Here is a 21,575-nt window from a genome sequence, read left to right on the forward strand (position 1 = left end):
TCTAAATCTATGAGCAAATTGTCACACTTGAAGCCACAAATTCTCAGTGAATCTGTGAAAGCCCTTACTTTTGCCATTCCAGTGGGGCTTCACTGGGTTTTCTGTGTTTTTGAAAAGAAAACTGTAGAGATAGTATTAAAAAGCAAGAGAGAGGAGAAGAGTGGCTTAGAAATTAATTTCCGATCATCAGTGATAATGCATCAATCTTACATATTCTAGATGAGGATTTTATAGCACTCTGGTGTTACAGCACTAATCATTAGCATCAATACCATTAATTAAGGAAGATGGCAGGTCCAGTCAACATGTAGAAAACACCTAGAAGGAATAAAACACAGACATGGTAAAATAAATTCTCACCTGAATCCACCACTGATCTACAGCAGATAAGTAAGAATGTCTCCACCACTGAGCCAGAGTAAATGAGCGTGCGTCTCTGAGCTCTGGTTTTTAAAGTGCAGATGATTCCATTTCAGCACCAAAATGAACAGCTAATGCCTAAAATAGTAAGTTTGGTTTTAATGTCAAACTCAGCCCCTCAACACCATATTTCTGCACATACGAAGCTTACTGAGCCTGGCTGTGTTAGCTTTGTTTTTAATTAATTTACTCGCAAAGTGCCAGGACGAGAAGCGTAGATATAGAGCAGGAAGCATCAATATGTATTTCCTGCTGCAGTGTTTCATTCTTCAGCATCGTGCCAGGCTCATTTGTGAGAGTTCTAGGTCTGAAAACAGGGTTGTTTTGCACAAGCACTGGTTCTAGCCTTGAAGATGAAATAGAGGAGCCTTCTCAGGGTAGTCAGATATTCAGCTCAGCGATAAGGCCGATCAGCATTTTAAGGGTAGCCATGTACTGGGAGAAATCTGTACTTTCTGATTTGTGTAAAACAGCTGAAACTGCCTACAAGGGTGATGAGTGAATGCTGATTGCCTCGTCCTGCCAAGAGATCCTGTTCATGGGGCACGCACCTTCTCTTCCAGAGAGCAGCCCGAGACTACTGAGTTATTTCAGCTGTTCGCCGTGAACAGCTGCCACATAAGAAAGGTCTGCTCCCACTGCTTACTGAACATGCCTTTCCAATTCACCACCACGCTCATAAGCACCGGAATCCAGAAATTCTTTTCAAAGGAAGGTTTTGCTAACTTAATAAAAGCACATGTGCACACACACACACATATGAGTAAGCACAGGAGGACAGGACTCTTGGAGGCACTAATGTTTTCATGCTATGCAAGTCAGCCTCTGCAGACTTCCCCGCAGAGCAGCCAAATTCTTCTGCCTGGGTCACAGCCTTCTGTTGCTTGTCCTTTTTCAGACATCACAGATTGCTGCAGGGACAGGTCTTTGCTTCTGCTATTTCATCAGAGCGGCTTTGACGGTTGTATTTCTAGTGTGCAGGGTGTCCGTGGTGTCACTGAGTCATGGCAGTATTTACCAGCCCAGCCTTGAAGCTTCTCCTGATTAAAATGCTCCAGCAGCTGCACAGAAAATCTCTATCCAGCTATTGTCACGTCTTTCTGTGACATTGGCCCCCATCAATCTGCTCAAGTCAGTGTGCCAGTGCCCAGAACAGTGATGAGAAAGCAGAAATCTTAAGGCTGTCTTTACATCTGTCCTGAATCTTTATTAATTAGGCTAGTGAACCATTAATTAGGCTACCTAAGCTTCTTTAGAGCTGCTTGATCTTCACTGTGTAGGGTTCACGATATCAGGGATGGAGTCTGGCTGATACCAGCTGAAACTCTTTTTCCTTACCTGTCATATGGCTTGGTTTGCTCTATTCCCGTTTTCTTTATGAACATGTTTTGATATTTTTCCACTCATTTATGTACCAAGGTGATGCACCAGCACCCCCTAAATGCCAGTGTCACTGCACAGGTCACCTCATCCTGGGGTCAGGGTTTGGTAGAGAGATTAGGTCCAGGTGCACAGTTTGGGACTCAGCCCTATTCACAGCACTCCAGGTATCTTTGAATCCACTTTGTTGTTTCTAAAGAGAAGTATCAGTAATTGGGTGAACTGGGTAGAAAAGAAGTGAGTAAAAGGAAACTCCAGAAAGCCTGGGGTGAGAAGTGAGTTTTGGAGAGGAAAGGTCAAAGAGCAAAGCCGCCAAAAATACCTTAAAATCCCCTGTGCTTATGTACACAACCATTTTCCCCCCCATTATTCAAATTCTAAATCTGATGCAACCCAGACTGGAATGTAGTAAGACTTGTAATGGCTTCCGTGTCCCACCAGATGTCAGCTCCTCTGCAGAGAAGGGCCCTGAGCCGGCTCCCACCGCAACCATGGTGCAAGAACTGCTGAGACGTTGCATCATCTGCGGAGGTGCAGAGCTCTTGCTAGCGAGAAACGGATAACCAAGCCCGGGGCCAGGCTTCATGATGCGAGGAGAACAGCATCACGATGTACTTCAGTGAACGGAGGTTGTTTCGATGAAGAAATCCTCCATATTTCAGTTTCTCCAAGTTTTCAATGAGTCTGGTAGTGCCTCCCTCTTAGTAAATCCTCAGGAATTAAGTGGCAAAGTGGTTCCAGTGGGGACTCAGTATTAATCCGATGTTGTTGCTTGCCTAAGAACAAGTCCATGCACATTCATTTCACCCAGGGAGGCTTATTCTGCCATGAGGTGCCTGAACAGCCCACGCTGGGTTATTGAGATACACCAGCTCCAGAGCTGGAGCCTGCAGTGGGTTTGCAGGTGCTGCTTTCTCTTGGATGCAAAGGACTGGCCACTGCATACGGTTATCAGTCCTGTTTTCCCTCAGTAAGCAGATACAAGTTCACTTAAAAACAATCAGTGGTCTGTTAATACCTAGCTGACACTCAGTTCCCATCACAAACCCCTTCATCACAGGATCTCAGAACATTTTAGAGGATTCTTCCACTTAACTGAGAATGAGATACTGGGGGCAAAAAATATCCCCAGTAGCATGAAGGCAGGCTGTGGCAGAGCAGGGTTTAGTGTCTCGCCTGGCTTTTGTTGCAGTCACCAGGATTGTATCTCGATACAATGCTCTCATTCAGGTGCTCTGAAGCACCAATTTTCCTCCGTCAGTTCGTAAGGGAGCACATCAGCCCGGTCATGGTGGCTCACCCGGCTTGCTCTCACGGTGAGGAGACCTGGTAGTAATCTCATGGCAGGTAGGGTGAGGAGGCTGGCTTATATATTAGCAGATAAAGGTTTAACTTAGACTCTAGAAAAAACTTACTAGCTGCCAGGCAAGTGAGACATGACAAGAAACTGTCTGGGGTGGCTGTGAAATTTCCAAAGACCCTCTGAGACAAATGTCGGGCAAAGATTGTTCGAGCGAGTCAATCTGCCTTGTGGCAAGAGTGGACGTGGGTTGTTTCTCATTGTTCTCCAGTGCCTGACTTCTAAATTTTTTTACAGCTGAGGAAGTAAAGGATAAGCATTGGCCATTAGTGTTTGCTTTTTACCTACCTCAGCCCTGATAACAGTGACACTGATGAAATTAATTCTGTTTTATCTTCACAAAAAGCCACTGACCCCAGCTTGATGGGTGAGTAGGTTTTTCCACAACTGATTGGCATTTGCTTTTCCTGGTAGTGCTGTGACAGCTCTTGGGATCAGATTATCTACTTACTGCCATACCTGCTGCTGTCACCTTCATTTGACAAGGCTTTACCAGGCTGAGCAATGCACTGTGGAGGGATTTGGTATGTTCTGCTCCAGTTCAGTCTGGTTTTGTTCGTCCCTCCATAAAGATAGCTCCATACATTCCTTATCATGCTAAACATTTGCCTCCAGGAAATAATCACCCTGGCAAGATTCCTTGTGGCTTTGCAAAAGAAAAGAAAATATTTGTTCATTCTCAATGGCTTCAAAAGGTACACTTGGGTCATGTTCTCCTAAAGCATTAGCCCTCAGGAGAAGGAGCTGCTGTATTGGGATCTGGGCTTTGGTTTGATGGTGTTGGTTGTGGGTGGGTATGAGAATCCGAGCAGGATTCTGGGGAGATGCATGCTCCGTGGTTGCAATTATATCAAGTTGCCTCTTTTTCACTCTTCCCAGTGAACCCCTAAAAACTCACGGACCCTCTAGGGATGGTTAGCAATTTAGGGGCCATGAAATGTAGATAAAATGTTCTGTTTTCCTTCCAGCAGAAGACTGTGTTTCATCTACAAAGCCCACCACCTTATCAAAATACTGTTCGTTTGCACTGAGTGTTTGGATAGATTGAAACCTCAGCAATTAGTAGAATTTAGTTTTTAAAAGATGACATCACATCCACTTCTGAACATATTTCTGGTTTTACAGACATGATGCAATAGGTGATTGTCCCATATCTGTCTATCTATCACTGACTCGTTTTTTTAAAGGAAAAGTTTAATTTTAACCACAAGCTGCAAGCCCAGTGGAAACAATATCCATTAGCAGCTTTTCTATCACTTTAACATGTACTGCTTTCTCCTGGAAATAACCATCTTGGTTTCCTGACCCGTGATGTCATTTCTTTTACTAGAGAAGAAAGAGTTACACAGGAAAGCAAAAAACAGATCTTGGTGATATGTCACAGCGGGCTTTTTTCTGTGCTGCTTGAATGAAAAGCACAGCTTTATTATTAAGATAACCACGTGAAAAACAATCTGACACGCCACACATGATCCATTCTGCTGATGAAGCAGATGGGAATTAGGTCCCGTTTCAAAACCAATATTTACTCTGATATCTGCCGCTTGCTCTGCCGCGCTGTCTGGCAAGGATCAGGAGTGTAAACGGGGTTTCTATGGTGGCTGTTGACACTCAGGCCAGCTTCACGCTTTCCCACAAGATAAACTGTCACATTACGGGACTGAGGTGAGAAGGAACCCAAGAGCACAAGGGAGGGAGCTGGGTGCCCGGGTCTGGTGGGCTGCAGGGTGCCCGTTCTGGTGCTGCTCCTCTTGCCCAGGCTGTCCGCACGCCAGCCAGCGGGAGGGATGGGTTAGAGTCCCATGCAAAGGGCGAGCTCGGATTTAATACTACTGCTCGTCCCTGCTCTCTGGGTACAAAGTGAGAGACCAGGACAGGCGCCGGGAGGGAGAGCGGGACACAGGGGATGTATCTGTGCAATGCCACCTGCAGAAGCTGCCCATTCCCCTCTGCTGCCTTCATGGACAGGCTCCTCCTGCTCACTTGTGGCACTGAGGGATGCCGGGCCACTAAAAAGAGCACAGGTATTTCAAGCCACCATGAAATAAAGATGCTGCGCAGCCCACGCAGGGCAATGAGTCCTTCTGTACCACACTGCTGGCACGGGACATCCAGTGGAGAGCTCTGCCAGGAGGGTCATTTCTTCTGCGCAGAGCTGTTAGCTCACAGGAGTCGTGTTACAGCTTTTTAGCAGTGGGAATCCGTACGTGTCAGACAAATAACGTAGCAAGGAGATCTGGCGATGCTCTGGACTGCAGAGCAGCTATCAGGAGAGGCACCAGGCACAGACTTGCCTGGTGAAGGGCTCAGCTGGAGGCAGGCATGGGCTGGTGCTGGGGTTCCTCATTCCTACCAAATCCTTCACCTTTATCCACTGCACCTGGAGGCCAGCAGGGTTTGAACAAGCCGGTGGTTATTTGTTGGGGAGAGGCAGTGAGCCAAGCGCTGCCTGCGCCCGAGGCCACGAGGGGAACCTCACCGAACCCGGCTGGGGAAAATCCTTTAGCTCCAGGTGGTAACTCCACAGGTCTGAAAACCTGGGGAACTTCACCCAAGCAGTGCAGAGAGTTCAGGCTGGCCTTTCAGCAGCGGTATCCAGAGCCTTTGCTTTCCAAGGTGGGGGTGTTTGTACAGGGGAGGGTTGCCAGCTCCTCTGCCTGCTCCACCACCAAACATGCACCCGGCAGAGAAGCTCTTCCCAACGTGCCTTTTGCTCTTTGATCTAACACAGGATCAAGATCCCTTTTTCATTTCAGGTCAATTTTCTTCTTTGTCTCCAATTCCCCATCTCTTCCTAAGCCCTGCTTCCATCTCGTCTGGCTGGAATTAACCAGCCTTGAGATTAATTTTATCCTTTCATCTCTGTGCTATTTTATCAGAGAGGGGTGGGAGAGGAGTTTCCTCCATGTCTATGCTTTCTTTCCAACACAGGCCCTGAGAGGGTTGGTTTGAACCTGCAGCCGCTGTGGGTTGCTGGTTGCAGCTCCCCATCCTGGCAGGATTTCGGGGGTGAGGATGCAGCAGGTCAACCCTCACAGCACTCACGGGCCTTGGAGCAAACCACCCCAAAACACCAACGCACCAGGATCAGGACTGGCGCCGGGGAGCCCGTGGCACACAAAGCAGGGTGTGCAGCTCCACAGAAAGGCTGGCATTCATTTAATAAGGGCAAGGAAAATCAAATGAGAGCATCCTTCCCTGCCTAACCCCCTGCATGAACCAACAGAGCTGGCTTCAGCATCCAAAAGCTCTCAGGCTGAAGTCTTTTACAGGTGAGAACAGGCCACAACAAGATGGTGGTTAAATCCCCAATACTTGCAGTAAATTGTGTTCTCGTTCTGTAGCAAAACAACCCATTTCTGAGACACCGTTACAGCTCTGCCCTGAGCAGCCTCGTGGCTGCTGGCTGGATATAAGACTCCTTTCCTGCAAAAAGGAGCGTCCCGTGAGGAAGTTTGGGGAAAGTTTTGGGGGGAGATGGGGCAGAGCTGTGCTTCCGTGGGCACTTGCTCACCCTGTAGGCTGTGAAGTGGCTCCTGCTGTTTCCTTCTGTTGCAACGGCCCTTGGTAGCGTCTTGCATCAGACACTGAAGTGGCTGCAAGCCCATGGCTAGAATTAGGCGGGTGTAAAGGTGGCTTTGCTGACTTGTTTTCTTGTACTGAGGGTAGGGAAGAAATCCAGATGGTGTTTGGCCCACAGAGCGAGAAGAAAATCCCATACAGAATATTTTGCAAGATTTTGGGGTTTATCTCATTTGACTTGAGTGCAGGATGTTCTCTCAAATTTGTTTTACTGAGTAAGACAGACAAAACCTCTTTGACCTTTTGCTCAGCGGTGATAGCACCTGCTCAGAAATTCCACACTAGAAAAAAGACTATTTTTGCTTAAGTTTTCTCTCTTTTAATTTAAAGTATTAATTTTAATTAAACATGGAAACTAAAGAAAAGCTAGAGAGGCTTTCTAACTAGGTAATGCCAGGCTTCTGGCTTTTTCTAGAAAATAGTAGAGGTATATGAAGAAAACAAACATGAACAAGCAACAAAAGGATTTTTCCATCCCTAAATGCTCTCTCTAAAGAAAAAACATGACCAGCAATAGTAATTTTTGATTACTCGGAGGGGCTGATCTACACTGGGATTATTATGGCTTTAAATGGCTTGCTTCTAGGAACTGGCATTTTTATTTTGAAGCAATTATTTTCTCTACCTGAGGAAGGACTGTCCAATTAACAGCCCAGATCTTTCCGTTTGGCTGCGTTCTGAGGTTCCTGCTCTCCCCCTGTGACCACCACGCTGTCTAGAGCCAACGCTGATTTCTGCAGGAATTGCACAACCCAACATGTCATGTGAGAGCTTAAACTCTTTACATTGTGGAAAGCCAGCGCCTCTCGGAAAAGTCTGTTCAAGCAACTTTGTCAATCTGTTTGGTTTGTTTTTTGGGTTTTTTTTTGTTTGTTTTGGGTTGTTTTTTTTTTATAACTAATGCGAACACAATGTTGGCAAATGGCTAAACACCCTTTAGCAGGAGCGAGGCTGCAGCTGCGCAGCAACAGCAGCGTTAGGAGCCTGCAGAAACAGTGAAACAGTGAAAAGGTGGCAATGCCCAGCATGTTGGGCAGCTTAACGCTCACCAAGGCATGTTCCCTTTGGGTCCCTGTGGCTTTTTCCTTGATCCAGGCAGCTCTCCCCCAGCCGTGCCCACGTCCCAGTGACTTGTAGGCAGCTTTCATGGCTGCCAGTGCCTGGCAGAGGGGCAGGACAGGGCTGACTGCCAAGTCTGGGCATCCTTTTCAGTCCTTGCAGTCATGCCTGCAAACTGAGCTCTTTCTTGCATCCCTTTGGCTGGCCCGACGTCCCCATGGCCACACAACCACTTACCCAACTGCCGTTGATACAACCCCAAAATGTTCAGCTTGATTTTCTCAAGACCTGGTGTAGAAAGATTACATGTTGGTTTTATTATCTATGTTCGATTGGTCTGCTGATTTTTGTTTAATGAAAGCCAGGGCCAGCAGCAACCCCATTTCAAGTCCTTGCAGGCCCAAATGTGTTTTGCATATTCTTTATCACGTGGAGACTTGCAGGGCTTTAGACTCTATCAGCTGAGCAGGAGCTTCACCACCCGCCATTCTCCCAGCAGAGGTAACACACCCCCTCCAGACATTTTTTTTTTTTCTTTTTAACTGGTCTGGTGCCTTGCTGCTCTCAGATAGAACATGCACCAGCAACTCCATGCAGCTCGTTACACCACAAAACCTCCCAAATACCTGAGATGCCCGGATCTGATTTACGAGCTCTGCAAAGCCACAGGCTGAGAGGGACGAGCTCGCTGGCCCTTGCAGCACACAGCGGTTATACAAGGCCGAGGAGCTGCATGGAGAGAGGGGGAGCCCAGGATTTTTTCCAGGAAAGTTAGAGCAGAAATTACCTCACTGAAATCCGGAGCCAAACTCCTGGAGACGTTGACCAAACCAGCCAGAAAACTGGTCCAAAGTGGAGAACACACTCGTGTTCCCACCGTGTAGTTACGCTGTCAGAGTTTGTACAGGCTTATTGCCACATCCTTAGAATCTGCTTATGGCACTTTGCGTGCACAAAGCTCAGTGCCTTTTTATTTTTATTACTCAATTTTGTGATAATGCTGTTGACTGCTCTGGAGGCTACGAGATTCATAACTTGACGCTGTTACAGACAGTACCTCATTTTCAGAAGTCTGGAGAGGTCTTTGATGACACTCTGCTCGGAGCTAGCTTTGAATTGTGCAAAGAGCCTGGCACAATGCATGGGCAGAGCACATATAAAGACCTTCTGCTGGTCTGCTCGCAGGCAGCCATGGACAAATACATCCCTACCCACCAAGGCTGCTTCGTAACCCATGCACGTCCCTGCCACTGCCGGCGATGTGACCTCGCTCTGGAGAACAGTGACAAGTGATGACAACCCATGCGGAGGAGCTGGGACAGCAGGACAGGATCCTCGAGCTGGAGCATTTCAGTGCTCATTGCCCTGGCTGCAAAGGGGAGGCAGGGAAGCAGTTCCAAAAGGAGGTGTTGAAAAGAGCTCTTAATACAAAAAAAAAATCATTCTTTTTCCTACATAATCTGTCATCCCGCTTGTTTCCGTTGTCTCAGGCGCTGTCCCTCACTCCGACATCCTTCCCCAGCTCAGCGCCGTGCCAGCTCCATCCAAACCAGGCTGCTGCTCGGCTCTTTGCCAGCCAACACCGCTGCCTCGGCTCCTGGTGCACAGGGTGGGTAATTGGATTGTGCCGAAAGCGCTTTCAGCTAACCCAAACCTGGGGCTGAGCTCCCCAAGGCACGTATTTAACAAGACTAAAGGCAACAGCTACATTTTCTGCTCCAGCAAACTTTGACTGCAAGCTGACCTTTGGGGACAGGGTGCTGGCCGAGCTCTTCACGTGAACATGAGGGGCCCCAGAAGGACAGTGTCTGAAGGACAAGTTAGTTAAATCAGGGAAGACAGGCTCAGGAAAGAGGAATTGTCATTTCTTACTTCCTTGGTCTTTTAACTCCATGTAGGGATTCAAATGTGGATTTCTCTTTCTCGTTGTGCAGATTGGATGAAGACCAGGGGAATTTCCAGCAGTTATTGCCCCGCCTGATTGAGGCAGCGCTTTTTATCTGTTCTCAGCAGGTGGGCAAGATCGTTTGCAGCTGGGGAAACTGAGGCATGGCCAGGAACAATGGTGGTTGGCTGGAGGAGAGCCCAGATTTCCACGTCCCCCCCAACCACACTACCTCCTGTGCCATCCATCCCCAGCGGGGAGGGTGGCAGTCTGAGTTAGGCAGAAAACTTGCATATTCAGTAAATACGTGTCTGTGTGTGTGAAACTTAGAGGTATCTGTAAAAACCCTCTGTTATATTTCAAAGTCTGGTACTCAGGGGTTGGAGGTATAACTTTTGTTAAAGATCTACAACACCCACTCTTCTATAAATCCAGTGTCGCTGAGCTCTGACACCTTAAATAAGTTTCTAGCAAAATCAGGACAGACTGGCATGTTCTGAAGAGACACCTTTATTTCATGGCTTTTGTACAACAGGTGAAATATTAGCCACTCCTTAAAAACAAAACAAAACAAAACAAAACCCTTCTAAGCAGAACTTCCATCACTTCCATATGAAGGGGACAATTTTGCTGTTGGGTGTCTTTTGCTGCAAGGAAGTTTGTCAACATCAATTCTCCTTTTATTAAATTTCCTCATACCCGTATCTCGGTTTTGGTGTATTAATTTATCTGCCTCAGAGGATCCCTTTATTAGTTCTATCCACAATTCCTTGTCAGCTTCTTGTTTTCATTTATGTTTGCACCCTTGAAGCAGTTCCCAGCTCATGTCACACCCCACCCTTAATGGCTTCTTCCCAACCCAAACATATTTAATGCCTTTCATCTTTCACACAAATCTTCAAATAAACAACAGTTTTATTGCTTTTTTCTGGGCTTGCCTCCAGTTTGCCGAGGCATTTCTACCTGCTGCTTCAAGGGCTCACCCTTCTTTGGTGGCAGACCCCCATGTCGCTCACACAGGCGCTCCTGGCTTTGGGGAGTAAAATGTCATGGTTTTGGTTTGAGGGCGGGAAGAACATCAGTCTTGCTGCCTGTGTGTCCTCCAGAAGGGCTCCGTTCCCACGCCTGCCCACTCCCATCACCGCTGCACCCTCCAGCCATCAGGACAAAAGACCAGCAGCCGCAAGAGTGAAGCTGGGGAGATGAGTCTAGACAGCTCGGTGCTGCCTGGGGACCATGCTGGGTCCACATGTGGCCTCTGTGCAGTGGGTCCTTCCCGGGCAAAGCCCAGCATGAGGCTTCCTCTGCCACCGTGGAGCTGCTTCTGCCACCGTTGATGAATCCACGTTCATCCTCTGGGCACGAAGGCACGGCTGCTGCAACAGCACCACCGGAAAGGACAACTCGGGGGGAGCCAAGAGTCGACGCATGGCCAGAGGACCCTGTCTCCAGGGGTGATATTTTAGGGAAAACTCATGAAACATGAGGTGTGGCCCTTCCCAGGTTTGTCCTTCCAGCCTTGGCCTCACAAAGATAGTGCTCCCTGAGGCAGAGGCTGCACCAGGGCTCCTGCAGTTAATAACAAACCCTTTTATCTGAGCTCTTTTTGAACTTTAATGCACATATAAAAGTTGTCTCAACAACATCCCCTGACACTGAGCGCATGATTAACGCTGCCGTGTGCGAAAAAAACACTTCCTGCCTTTGTTTCAGGCTGGCTGCCTCAACGCTCGTACCGTGCTCTGCGACAGCGAGTCCGAGTCCTCTCCCACTGCCCCTCCTGCAGCCGAGCCCCGGGGGTGACCCCAGCTCAGCGCTGGGGACAGGCACATGGAGCAACATTACACAACGTCATTGCGATTTTCCTTTTTCGTTCTCACTTCCTAACACTCTTCTCATCTGCAGCTTTATTGCCCTGCCAGGAGATCCCTCGTTGCGATCAACTTTCTATTTGATGAGCCTGAAAAATGCTCGTTCTCCAGAAGATGTTGCCCCCCCGGTCTGTCCCTTTTTGCAGATTGTGTGTGCTAAACTGGCCTGAACCAAGGAAAGGTCCACACGCAAGCCCTGCAGACCACCTCCCACCATTATTACTTTCTTTTGCCAGTTTTTGCTTTCCCAAACAATGGTTACTGAAATTATTTCCTCCTTTCGCACCCCGCCGGAAGCTCAGTGAGACCTGAGCCTGCTGGAAACCCAAGGATACAAGGCACTGGAAGCTTGGTGTTCTGCTGAGGACTGAGCTCCCTCTACGAAAGCTGTGTGTTTCTCCCCAGAATGCTCTTCTCTGGCTCTCTGCTCACTGTAGCCTCTACAACAGCTTTTTGAAACTGGTCTGGGCTACTCCTGGACCCTTGACCCGTCCCGGCATCCCATTTGCCACCTCCCATCGCTGCCGGGTTGTGCAGTGGGCTACACACGCCTGCTGGTAGCACTTAATCTGATCTGGGACCCTTTGCAACTCTTGAAGGCCTCTGAATCCCACAGCTGGAGCTTTGCTCTGAAACACGATGCTTTTATCTGGCAGCAAGTCCTTGGGCTCGCTCCCTGTGAAGAAAGGCTCCAGCATGGGAACTTCTCCAAGCAAGCCTGTAGCAAACACAGATGCAAATAACTCATTTTGTTTCTGTGCTACTGCCTTATCTGTCTGCTAAAGAGCTTTGCAGCACAGCACGGGGCCCACCGCGTCTCTGGCAGGCATCCTGCAGGCCCCACAGCCCTTCTCCGTGTGCCGTCAGCGTCCCGCTTGTGAACGTCCTGTTGACTTGACTTATTGAGGTTTTATATTTAATTTGCCAGTTGATTCTCTCCTCTGTTTTCCTTCTTTGGCCACAACTGTTACTTTTTGAATGATCTCTTTTAAATCACTAATGGCACAGGCTATTCTGCTGTTTAGCCATGCTGGCTTTTAGAGATTTTTTTATTAGATTACTCTAATTCCTTCACTAAGAGTCTCTAATGCCATATTGGAGAGCTTCTGTGCCCCTTGTCGCACACATCATCCTTGTAACTGCATTCTCAGTTCTGCACCTCTTCTTTCTTTTTTAAATGTATATATATGTGTATTTAAAGTTAAATGTTACTGTGGTAGCAGGGTTTGGTTTCACAAGGATGCTGGGCTTGAGCACATAATACTGCAGATTTTCTCCTCCAGTGTTACTTTCTGAAGCAGCCGCAGTGTTGGAGAGTAAATCAAAAATTGCCTATTTCTTGTGAATTCTCATTCTTCAAGATATCGGTTGACTGTAGCACCTCAAATTCAGTATAATATTTGTGTATAACGTTTATTCAGACTATCTAGGCATCATCAGGCTGCTCTAAGGTCTCCCCGGAGCCTTCTCTTCTCCAGATGAACCCCTCCAACTCTCCCAGCCTGTCCTCACAGGGGAGGTGCTGCAGCCCTCTGAGCATCTCCGTGGCCTCCTCTGGCCCCGCTCGAGCAGGTCCGTGTCCTTCTGCTGTTGGGAGCCCCAGAGCTGGACACACAAGAGCAGAGTAGAGGGGGTGAACCCCTCCCTCGACCTGCTGGCCACACTGCTCTTGACGCAGCCCCGATCACTTTTCCCATCTAAAGTTTGATACCTTCCTGCTGTTAAGACATTTTATTTTGGCTGCAAGCTTTTAGCAGCAGCATCTCTGTCCTATAACCATGCAGATACACCCTGAGACTTGGGACATCCATCTTCTGCTCCCACCTCTTGCCCGAAGCTCACCCACTTTCCCATTCCCTTAGTTTTAACACATGCAAAATCAGGAACAGTAACTAGAATTTAAAAAGAAAGATGGTGACAGAGGGATGGGTGCTGTCATTGCTAGGCTCTGCTCCTAGTCCCATCTGCAAGAGGAACGCTTGGAAACCTGGGGCTCAGGTCCTCGTGGATGTGGGAATAAACAAGTCAACCTTCTGCAAAATAAAAATTTTAGAAGCAAAGACCAGCAACAAGAGAGTTGTAATTCAGCTGTCTTTGTTAAAAAAACAAAACAAAACAACCCAAAACATAGAACAACCCAAACATTTAACAGATTTGTTAACCACAGACATAAAAGAATCAAGAAATACTACAAAAAATACATTGCAGGAGACATCTTGTTTTACAAGGCAATTTGATTAAGTTACTATTGGCTGACCAGCACTCAGTCAGTGGTGGAATAGCTGTGTTGACAGGAACACAAACATTGTAAATAGACAGCGCTTACTGTAGAAGTATTAAGACTAAAAGATATTTACCCCTTAAAATAAATAGAATGTCATCTACAGCAACATTTAAATTAGTAAAATATCTTTAAAGCAACCAAATATAACAAAATTGTAAATCAGATCTAGATTTTCTTCTGTATGTTAAGATCCTTTTTTTTCTGCGTTTTTTAAAAAAAAACCAACAAAAATACAAACTTTAGAAGAAAGGTATCTCTGAAAAGTCAGATTATTCACTAGAAGTGAGTTTCACCCTCCTTTTGTTCTGTGGGGCAGCGCAAGGTCTGGGTACCACTTAAAATTCTTCCTTCGCACGGATTTGGGTGGGACGCAGACCTCACCCCGTCCTCTGAACAAATAAGGATTTTTTTTTTTTTTTCCCCCAAAAAATGTGAAATTCATCCCAGCGCAGGAGATGCAGCCAGACCCCACAGTGCCACGTCCTGCTGCCTGGGATGCAGGAAAGCACCTGAGCACTTGCAGAGCCCCTGAGCCGAGATGAACGTCACCCAGCGGGAATAATTTAGGTGTAGATATAAAGTCTCTTTTAGGCCATTTAAAAATTAATTCAATAGTTAAAAAAATATCTTTATTTTGTCCTCCTTAACACTTCAACAGCTGGAGGAAGAAACACCCCTTCTCACACAAAGAACAGGGGGCTAAAAGCAAAGAAATAATCCTCTGGCTATCGGTTACTTAAGGGGGACTGAACCCGAGCCACGTTTCCTACCACTGCATCACGCAGGCGAGAGCATCTGCACCAAACTGGGAGCTCTTGGTTCCATCAAGCCCAGCAGCATCCCACGCACCCCCCCTCCCCATCAGCTGCTAGTTCCAGTTTGGACTGTGTAAACTGGGAAGAAACTTCTCAAGTACAAGCCAAACCAGCGTAAGGCCGGCCAGCTGTAACCCCTCAAGAGCCACCAGAAATGAAGAGCCCCTCAGGCATCCCTCAGCGCCGAGGTCTCGTGGGGTGTCCTGGCATGGGCCAGGGCTCCGGCGGAGGCGTGGGAGCAGATTCCCATCACCGCAGGGAGCCCCGGCTGCTGCGCTCCCTGGTTGGCAGCCAAGTGTGGCCAGTTTCAGCCACGCCAGCCCAGCCTGCGGCCGGAGACACTCGCTGGGCTCCCAGGGCCAGCACAAGGCTGGGATTCAGCGTGCGGGGCTGTGCCGAGGTCGTGGCGCTGGCCGGCAGACCTCAGCATGAGCCCTGGGGGAAGCTGGAGCCGTCGCAACCCGGGGCTGCCCTTTCCCAAACTGCAGGAGGAAGCTTTGTTCCAGCTCTTTCTCAATGGCCACTGTTGCCTTCCCCTTTGATGTCATTAGAAATGGAGTTGTGCAACTGGTTGATGAAAAAGCTGGCATCCCACAAGAACAGCCCCAAACAGTCAGTGTTGCATAATGACAACATTTGGCTGTTTCCTTTTTTTTTTTTTTTTTTAATTTTTTTATTTTTTATTCAAGCCCGAGAACACTAGCCTCGGCTGTAGGCACAGGTACCTTCCCAGACTTCAGCTCACAATCACCTTCCCTGTGATTCCCTGCAGCCAGACCGGGACTCTGCCACTGCAAACATATCTCCATGGTTGGGAAATCGTGGCTGTGGGGATCCGCTCTTGGGGCAGACCCACAGCAGAGGAGCCCATGGAGGAGCCCAATTTATTCCCCTGCCTGAGCCACCCATAGGGAGAGGTCTCAGCGGACAACAAAGCCACTTCTTAGGAGTTTCGATCCAGTTGAAGGGTCTTCAAAGTTTGTTCGACAGTGACAGAGTCCCTTTGAACTTAGTATCCACAGAAGGTGCCATTAAAAACAAAAGTGTTTACCAAGACACAGTATCTAAGATGGAAAACACTACAAATACTGCAGGAAGGTTTTTTTTTAAAAAAAAAAAAAAAAAAGAAAAAAAAGAAGAATCCACCCAGGATGACTTCAATACCCTTTTTGGCCGGGAGCATCTTGCAGGGCTGAGCAGGGCTGGTTTGCCCCTCGGTTGGGAAGGTTTCTCATTTGGAAAGAGGAACCCCACGGGTAAGGAAGCGCCTGGCCGCCGGCTCTGCACGCCCCTGCCCTGCTGTTTAGCAATCCCCACGGGATGCTCTTCCATGAACACCCCCAACAACCGACTGCCTGGGAGTCTAAATACTTCAAACCAAGCTAAGAAGAGCGATGATTGAAAGCGGGGGGGGTTAGTACAAGGACCAGGGGACTACTGTGGCACAGCCATCCCTTGCAGAAACCCGCAGCCACAGCAACACGGTTGGACTCGATGATCTTAAAGGTTTTTTCCAAACTCAATGATTCTGTGGTTCCACTGACACGACCGCTCTGGCTGTATTTGCAGAACACTGTCCTAGGAAATAGATCCATGTGGTACCTCCCTGAACTGTAGCTGTTTAGGAAAGCAAACTCATGGTCGCTGTGGTTCTATGTGGCCTTTGTGGTGGGTCACAACAGGCTCGACAGAGCACAAACAAACAGAGAAACAACAGAAAAATCCCACATCCAGTGCTGGGAACGATGAGAAATTTTCTGTGAAGTCTCTGTTGCTTCCCTCGCCCTCTGTGACACATCTCATTCCACATTTGAGAAAAATGAGCAGCAAGGAAGTCTTACACGGGGATGTATTTGCTCTTTTTCCATACCAAAATCCAGCTGAACATGGCAAGCCCCTGGGGGCAGCAGACACTCCTGGTTGTTGATCTGAGTTACAAGCTGTCATGCTGGACAGCAGATGCTCTTAGCAGCAGTTTCACCCGTTGGGGGAATTATTGTGTCTTCTTTATAAAATGAGATTCAGTTTTACCCCCTTACTCATTATCTCCCTAACTGCCAGGAAAAAATAACCCAACCTCTTACAGCCAGGTCACCAAGCTCTGGTGGAGGGGAACTATCAGGGTCAATGAATCAGGGATAAAAGAAATCAAGTTTTTGAAAGGTAAACTGAGATGCGAGCTGTGGCTGACCAAATTCAACATTTTTGTCATTCTGTGCTGGTACCTGGTTCAGTTTCTTCCTACACCTCTATTGCCAGGGAGATGCTGGCGAGATCACGAAACATATGGTATCAGTGCCAGAGCCAGCAGGTTAGTACAAGAGAAAGATCTTTAGCAGCGAGTGAAAAATCACAAAAATTTATAAAAAGCAAGCAAGCGAGTTAAGGATTTAATTAAGATCAATTAATTAATTAAAAAATATTTCTCAGTGTGACATCTCCTCTTAAAAACCAATGTGAAAGGTTCAGCAAGAGGCTACCGCTTAGTGATGGTCTTCATCACTGATGAAACTCATTTAGAGATGTGTCCAAAACAAGCAATCCTCACTCTGGGAGATTTAAACCCATTTCTGAGCTCTCTGTGGATTGGGCTTGAGTGCTAATTTACATCGGATTGAGGGGGCTGGGAGTTGAAATCCCTTCCTTTCGCATCACAAGTAATTCTGCTGGTGTATGTCAGCACCGAGAGCCCCCGCGCTGAACCCAGGCCCTGCGCTGCAGCCAAAAATCCTGCCGACCAAGTGGAAGGTGACAGACTGAGGTTCTCTGTCCGTGAAACAGGTCCAGCATCAGCAGTGATTTCCCATCGCTACCCTGCCAAAACATCTCAGCCTTCAGCTGGAAGAGGATTGCAAAAATCTGAGTTCAGGTTTTATGGTTCACGACCTTATTTTTATGCAAATGCCTCTCCGCAGGCACTGGATCCGAGATGCTCCAATTCATTGCACATAGGTCCCTGAACAGCCAGGCACTGGCCACAAACTTTGGGTTCTTCTGCGCTGTAGATCCACCCAAACCAGCTGCAACTCTCCACAGGTGAACTCACCTCTGGGAGAGCTCGACCCTAACCCCTGTGAAGTGGCACCTGAGCTGGCCTGGGCATCTCTACACTGTGCTGCCACGGAATAAACAACCTGACAGCAAAAGTTTTCAGCGTGATGATTGTCTCACCTATTCCTCCCGCGCTGCCTCGAAGCAAAGCCGAAGGTTGGCAAAGCGAGAGCAAAGAGCTGCACACAGACACTCGTTGACACAGCCACGGTCACTGTCACACACTTAAACAGAAGCTGCCACCTGCTATAACACACTTTTTTTTTTTTTTTTTGCTAAAGAACTTAAAAGGACAAAGCATGAGCTAGTACCATTGGTGTCCTTAATGCCTCTTCATCCAAAATAACTCTACGCTACGAGGAGAATCCAGTGGAAAGCATTAGCTCTTGGGAGGATCCTGGCTTCCAAACAGCTTAGTTTACAAAAGTATTGAGGAGAAAAAGTAGTTCAACAACCCATTTGCACAAAGCACAAGCACACAGAAGATCTGTAACAGAGACTGAAGCAGCTCACTTGTAGGGAAAAGATGCTTTTGATTTCTGACTATCACCTTGAGCACAGAGGCGTAATGAGCAAATTGTTCAACAACTGCTGTTTTGATGAGAAGGTGATGCTGTCGATCCAAAAAAAAAAAAAAGCAACGTGTTCCAAAGAGGACAGTTTGGACTACTTGGGAACTAGAGGAATTTTGGGTGGGCTCAGGGGATGGGACTGCACCACCCACAACAGCAAAACACGGTTTCCCATGCAGATGACGGTCTATGCTCAAAGGCCACTCCCTGAACGGGAGGGGGTCGGGGCGGGGGGCTCCTCACCAAGCCAGACCTGACGCTGTGGTTTTGCACAAAGCAGGACCAGGCCCCCAGTCTCTGCTTCTTCAGAGCAAACCAGACCATCTACAGCAGACTGAGATTAAAGCCAGGCTCCAGCCAGCCGGGGGGGGACATCTGCCCTTTTCTACACCCCCCCAGGCCCAGTTGGTCCCGTCCCCACTGCACGTTCTAGAAGACACTCAGCGTAACGAAGCGTGCAGCCACAGGCAGTGTACACACAGACCCCCAGGAACGAGCCAAGGGAATCCCACCCTTATGTTCTTTTTGCAAATGGTTTAGGGACAAACGTGAATCACACACAGTGGGCAACGAACAGGGCCATTTGGAGAGCATGATGTTGCTCATCCCATGCTGGATCACACCTAGCTACAGGAAAACATGGAGTGAGCAAGCCGAGGACCCGGCCTTCTGCTGATTGCAATTCCCTGGGTTTATCAGAAGGAACTTCACCCTCAGGCCTGCCCCTGCCCCAGTGCTAATTCACAGGGCCACGGGATGGGCATTGTGGTGAAGAGCATCCCGGAGGACCGGCTCAATAGCAGGGAGATGGCTTGGATCTGAGAGTTAAAAGCCAGACAGTGGCAGGGGACCCCGAGTGCTCTAGTCAGGAACGCAGTGAAAGTCAGATGAGGCCTCCCCACATCAATTCTCTGACACTAATTCTGCTCTGCCTTGTCTCACGTAAGTCACTGCCAGTGGACAGAGTCCACAGCATCCAGCAGCATGTATTTTGGTATGAGTTTGTGTGTGTGTGTGTGTGTGAGCCAACATCAGCCACCCCTCGCTTCACAACCACCCCCCCTGGACCAGGTAAGGCAGGTAGGCCGGGCTCAGGACCACCCTGCAGCTCTGTGATTGTCCCAGCCCCAGACACAGGCACGTTTGTACAGCTGGGAACACTCAAACTGGGCTCATGAGCAGATTGGCTGTCATCTGGGGGATCCCAGGCCCAAACTGAGTAAGCCTACACAGAACTAAGTACAGCCCTCAGTGTTACACACACACACACACACACACACAGATGCTGATCGGACTCGCTGCTGCCAGACAGGCAGGACCCCTTTGAAGCTGCCATCACGAATTCCTCCTCTTGGCCCACGTTTGTACCAAGAACTTCTCATCGCAGGGTTGCTCATCTGCCAGGCTAAAAGGTGGTGACGGAGGGGCTGGAGGAGGCAAGGCAGAGCCAGGGGCATGGTGTCAGACGTGAAGCAGCTCCGACGGGGTGCTCCAGTGCCTAGGTTTCGTTTACGAGGGATCAGAAGCGTTTTCTCCTTGTGTCGTCTTAAAATAATATTGTGCGTTTCCTCGAGCTGAATGTCTCTGCTTTTCCTGCTTATGATTCTTGCGGAACCACTTCCATCAGTTTCTGGCACAGGACTGTTGCAGAGACTACGGGGAAGAAAGCAAAGTACAGGTCAGAGATCACACGCAGGGGCCCAACAAACACCCTGGTCTCGATCCTCTGCCTCAGAAGGGCTGACCCAGCTGCCTCCCCACCGCGGTTCCAAGCAAGATCAGCCCAAAGGCAATTTAAGACTTGAAAGCAAATGAGCTGCAGGCTACTCTCTCCTCACACCCAGAACTGAAAGACGTAACACTGGGAGCTTTGCGAGGATGTTGTACTGCCCCGAGAGAGGCTCTGGCACTTCTTGACACCAGTTTCTAATTGCACAGCGATATGGGAACTATGCTGGGATGCCAGAACTGCAAGCAGCCAAAACTGAGTCAGGCACAAGAGCAGGAATGGGCAGAAAAAATATGAGACAATGCTTTTATTTCCTGTTTTGGAAACCTCAGCTCTGTGTGCACGCAGCTTCTTTAAGGGCAGGACCAACTCGGCATCCTGAACACAAGGCAAGGTCCGCTGCCTCGCACAGAGCAGGTGGAGAGCAAAGGAGGCATTTCAGATCCAAGTCTGCACAGGAAAGGTGCTAAACTGAAGCGACTTTTTTTCTCCTACCCATTACTTTTGGTGGCTAGTCCCCAAACACACCCGTGCTTTGTGCTGCTTCACTGTGTGTTTGGAGATCACAAGATAGTCCTGCCAGGTAAAGCTAACACTAATTCTAAATACACACAAAGTCAAACTCAGATCAGTTGGTGATCAAATTATCTGCAACAGATGAATATACACATGTGTTTAAAGTTCATATGTTTCTAACAGGACATTTGCAGAATTATCATTCAGTGTTCCCAGAATATTTTCTATATTCTCCTTACAAGCCTTTGGTGGTGGAAAACAATTAATATGGTAATTTGCCACCCAGGCACTGCAGAAATGGCTTTTCCAGGAACTGGGCCTAATACTCAGAATTAAAAAGTGAGTGTGTGAGAGAGAGAGACGGGGAAAAAAAAAAAAAGAATAACAAATGCTAAGCACTGTTGAAAGCCTTTTTCTTTTTCATAAAAAGCATCCAGCTAAGGCTGGGCATTTCTACTTGTCTGCTTTTCTAGGTCAGGCTGTTGTATGAGAGCTGGGAGGCAGATGGTGGAGTTTAGTTACTTGGACAACACAGATTGACTTTCTTGATTCAGTTGTTCAGACAGAGGTTACATGTGCCAAGCACAACCTCTCCATCCCTTCAAAACACACCGTGGTGTAGTGTCAGCTGTTGGAAAACCTTATATGAAGATACCTTAAAAATAAACCTTGCAGGAGAAAACGTCCAGGGGATTTTCCCCTCCCTCCGCTCTGCTGCCACATTTTGATGCCAAGGAGAGCTTCGACTGGATCAGAAATGTTAGCACTGGCTTGGTGATGGATTGGGATTAATTGCAAATTTTCAGCAGACAAATTGAGGCCAACTGTGCTCAGACTGTTATGCTGTTACTTCTTTTCCCTTCCTGCATCACTAGAAAGCGATTCTCTGCTGACAAAAGCCTTGACCCTGTGCTTTTACAGGAGGCAGAAGAAAGGCAGCAATGTGCTCAGCAAGTTACCCTCCCCTGCATAACAGCAACCCGTTTGCCAAGATGAAAAAACACCTGGTGGCATTTGGTCCAAACTTTGCAATTATTGCAAGTCAGGGTGC

The 21,575-nt window shown here is 48.0% G+C and overlaps 1 protein-coding gene across 1 annotated transcript in view; it reads right to left on the reverse strand.

The window, feature by feature from the left end:
* Positions 1–13,634: 13,634 nt before the first annotated feature.
* SLC7A5 (solute carrier family 7 member 5) overlaps positions 13,635–21,575 on the reverse strand; it is a 40,961-nt gene continuing 33,020 nt past the window's right edge. The window contains exon 10 of the mRNA XM_074912914.1: positions 13,635–19,932. Coding sequence (XP_074769015.1) covers positions 19,877–19,932 — 56 coding nt within the window. The 3' untranslated portion in view covers positions 13,635–19,876. The remainder of the gene's footprint in view (positions 19,933–21,575) is intronic.

The sequence above is a fragment of the Athene noctua genome, chromosome 9 (genome assembly GCF_965140245.1).
Source record: "Athene noctua chromosome 9, bAthNoc1.hap1.1, whole genome shotgun sequence".
Taxonomy (NCBI): domain Eukaryota; kingdom Metazoa; phylum Chordata; class Aves; order Strigiformes; family Strigidae; genus Athene; species Athene noctua.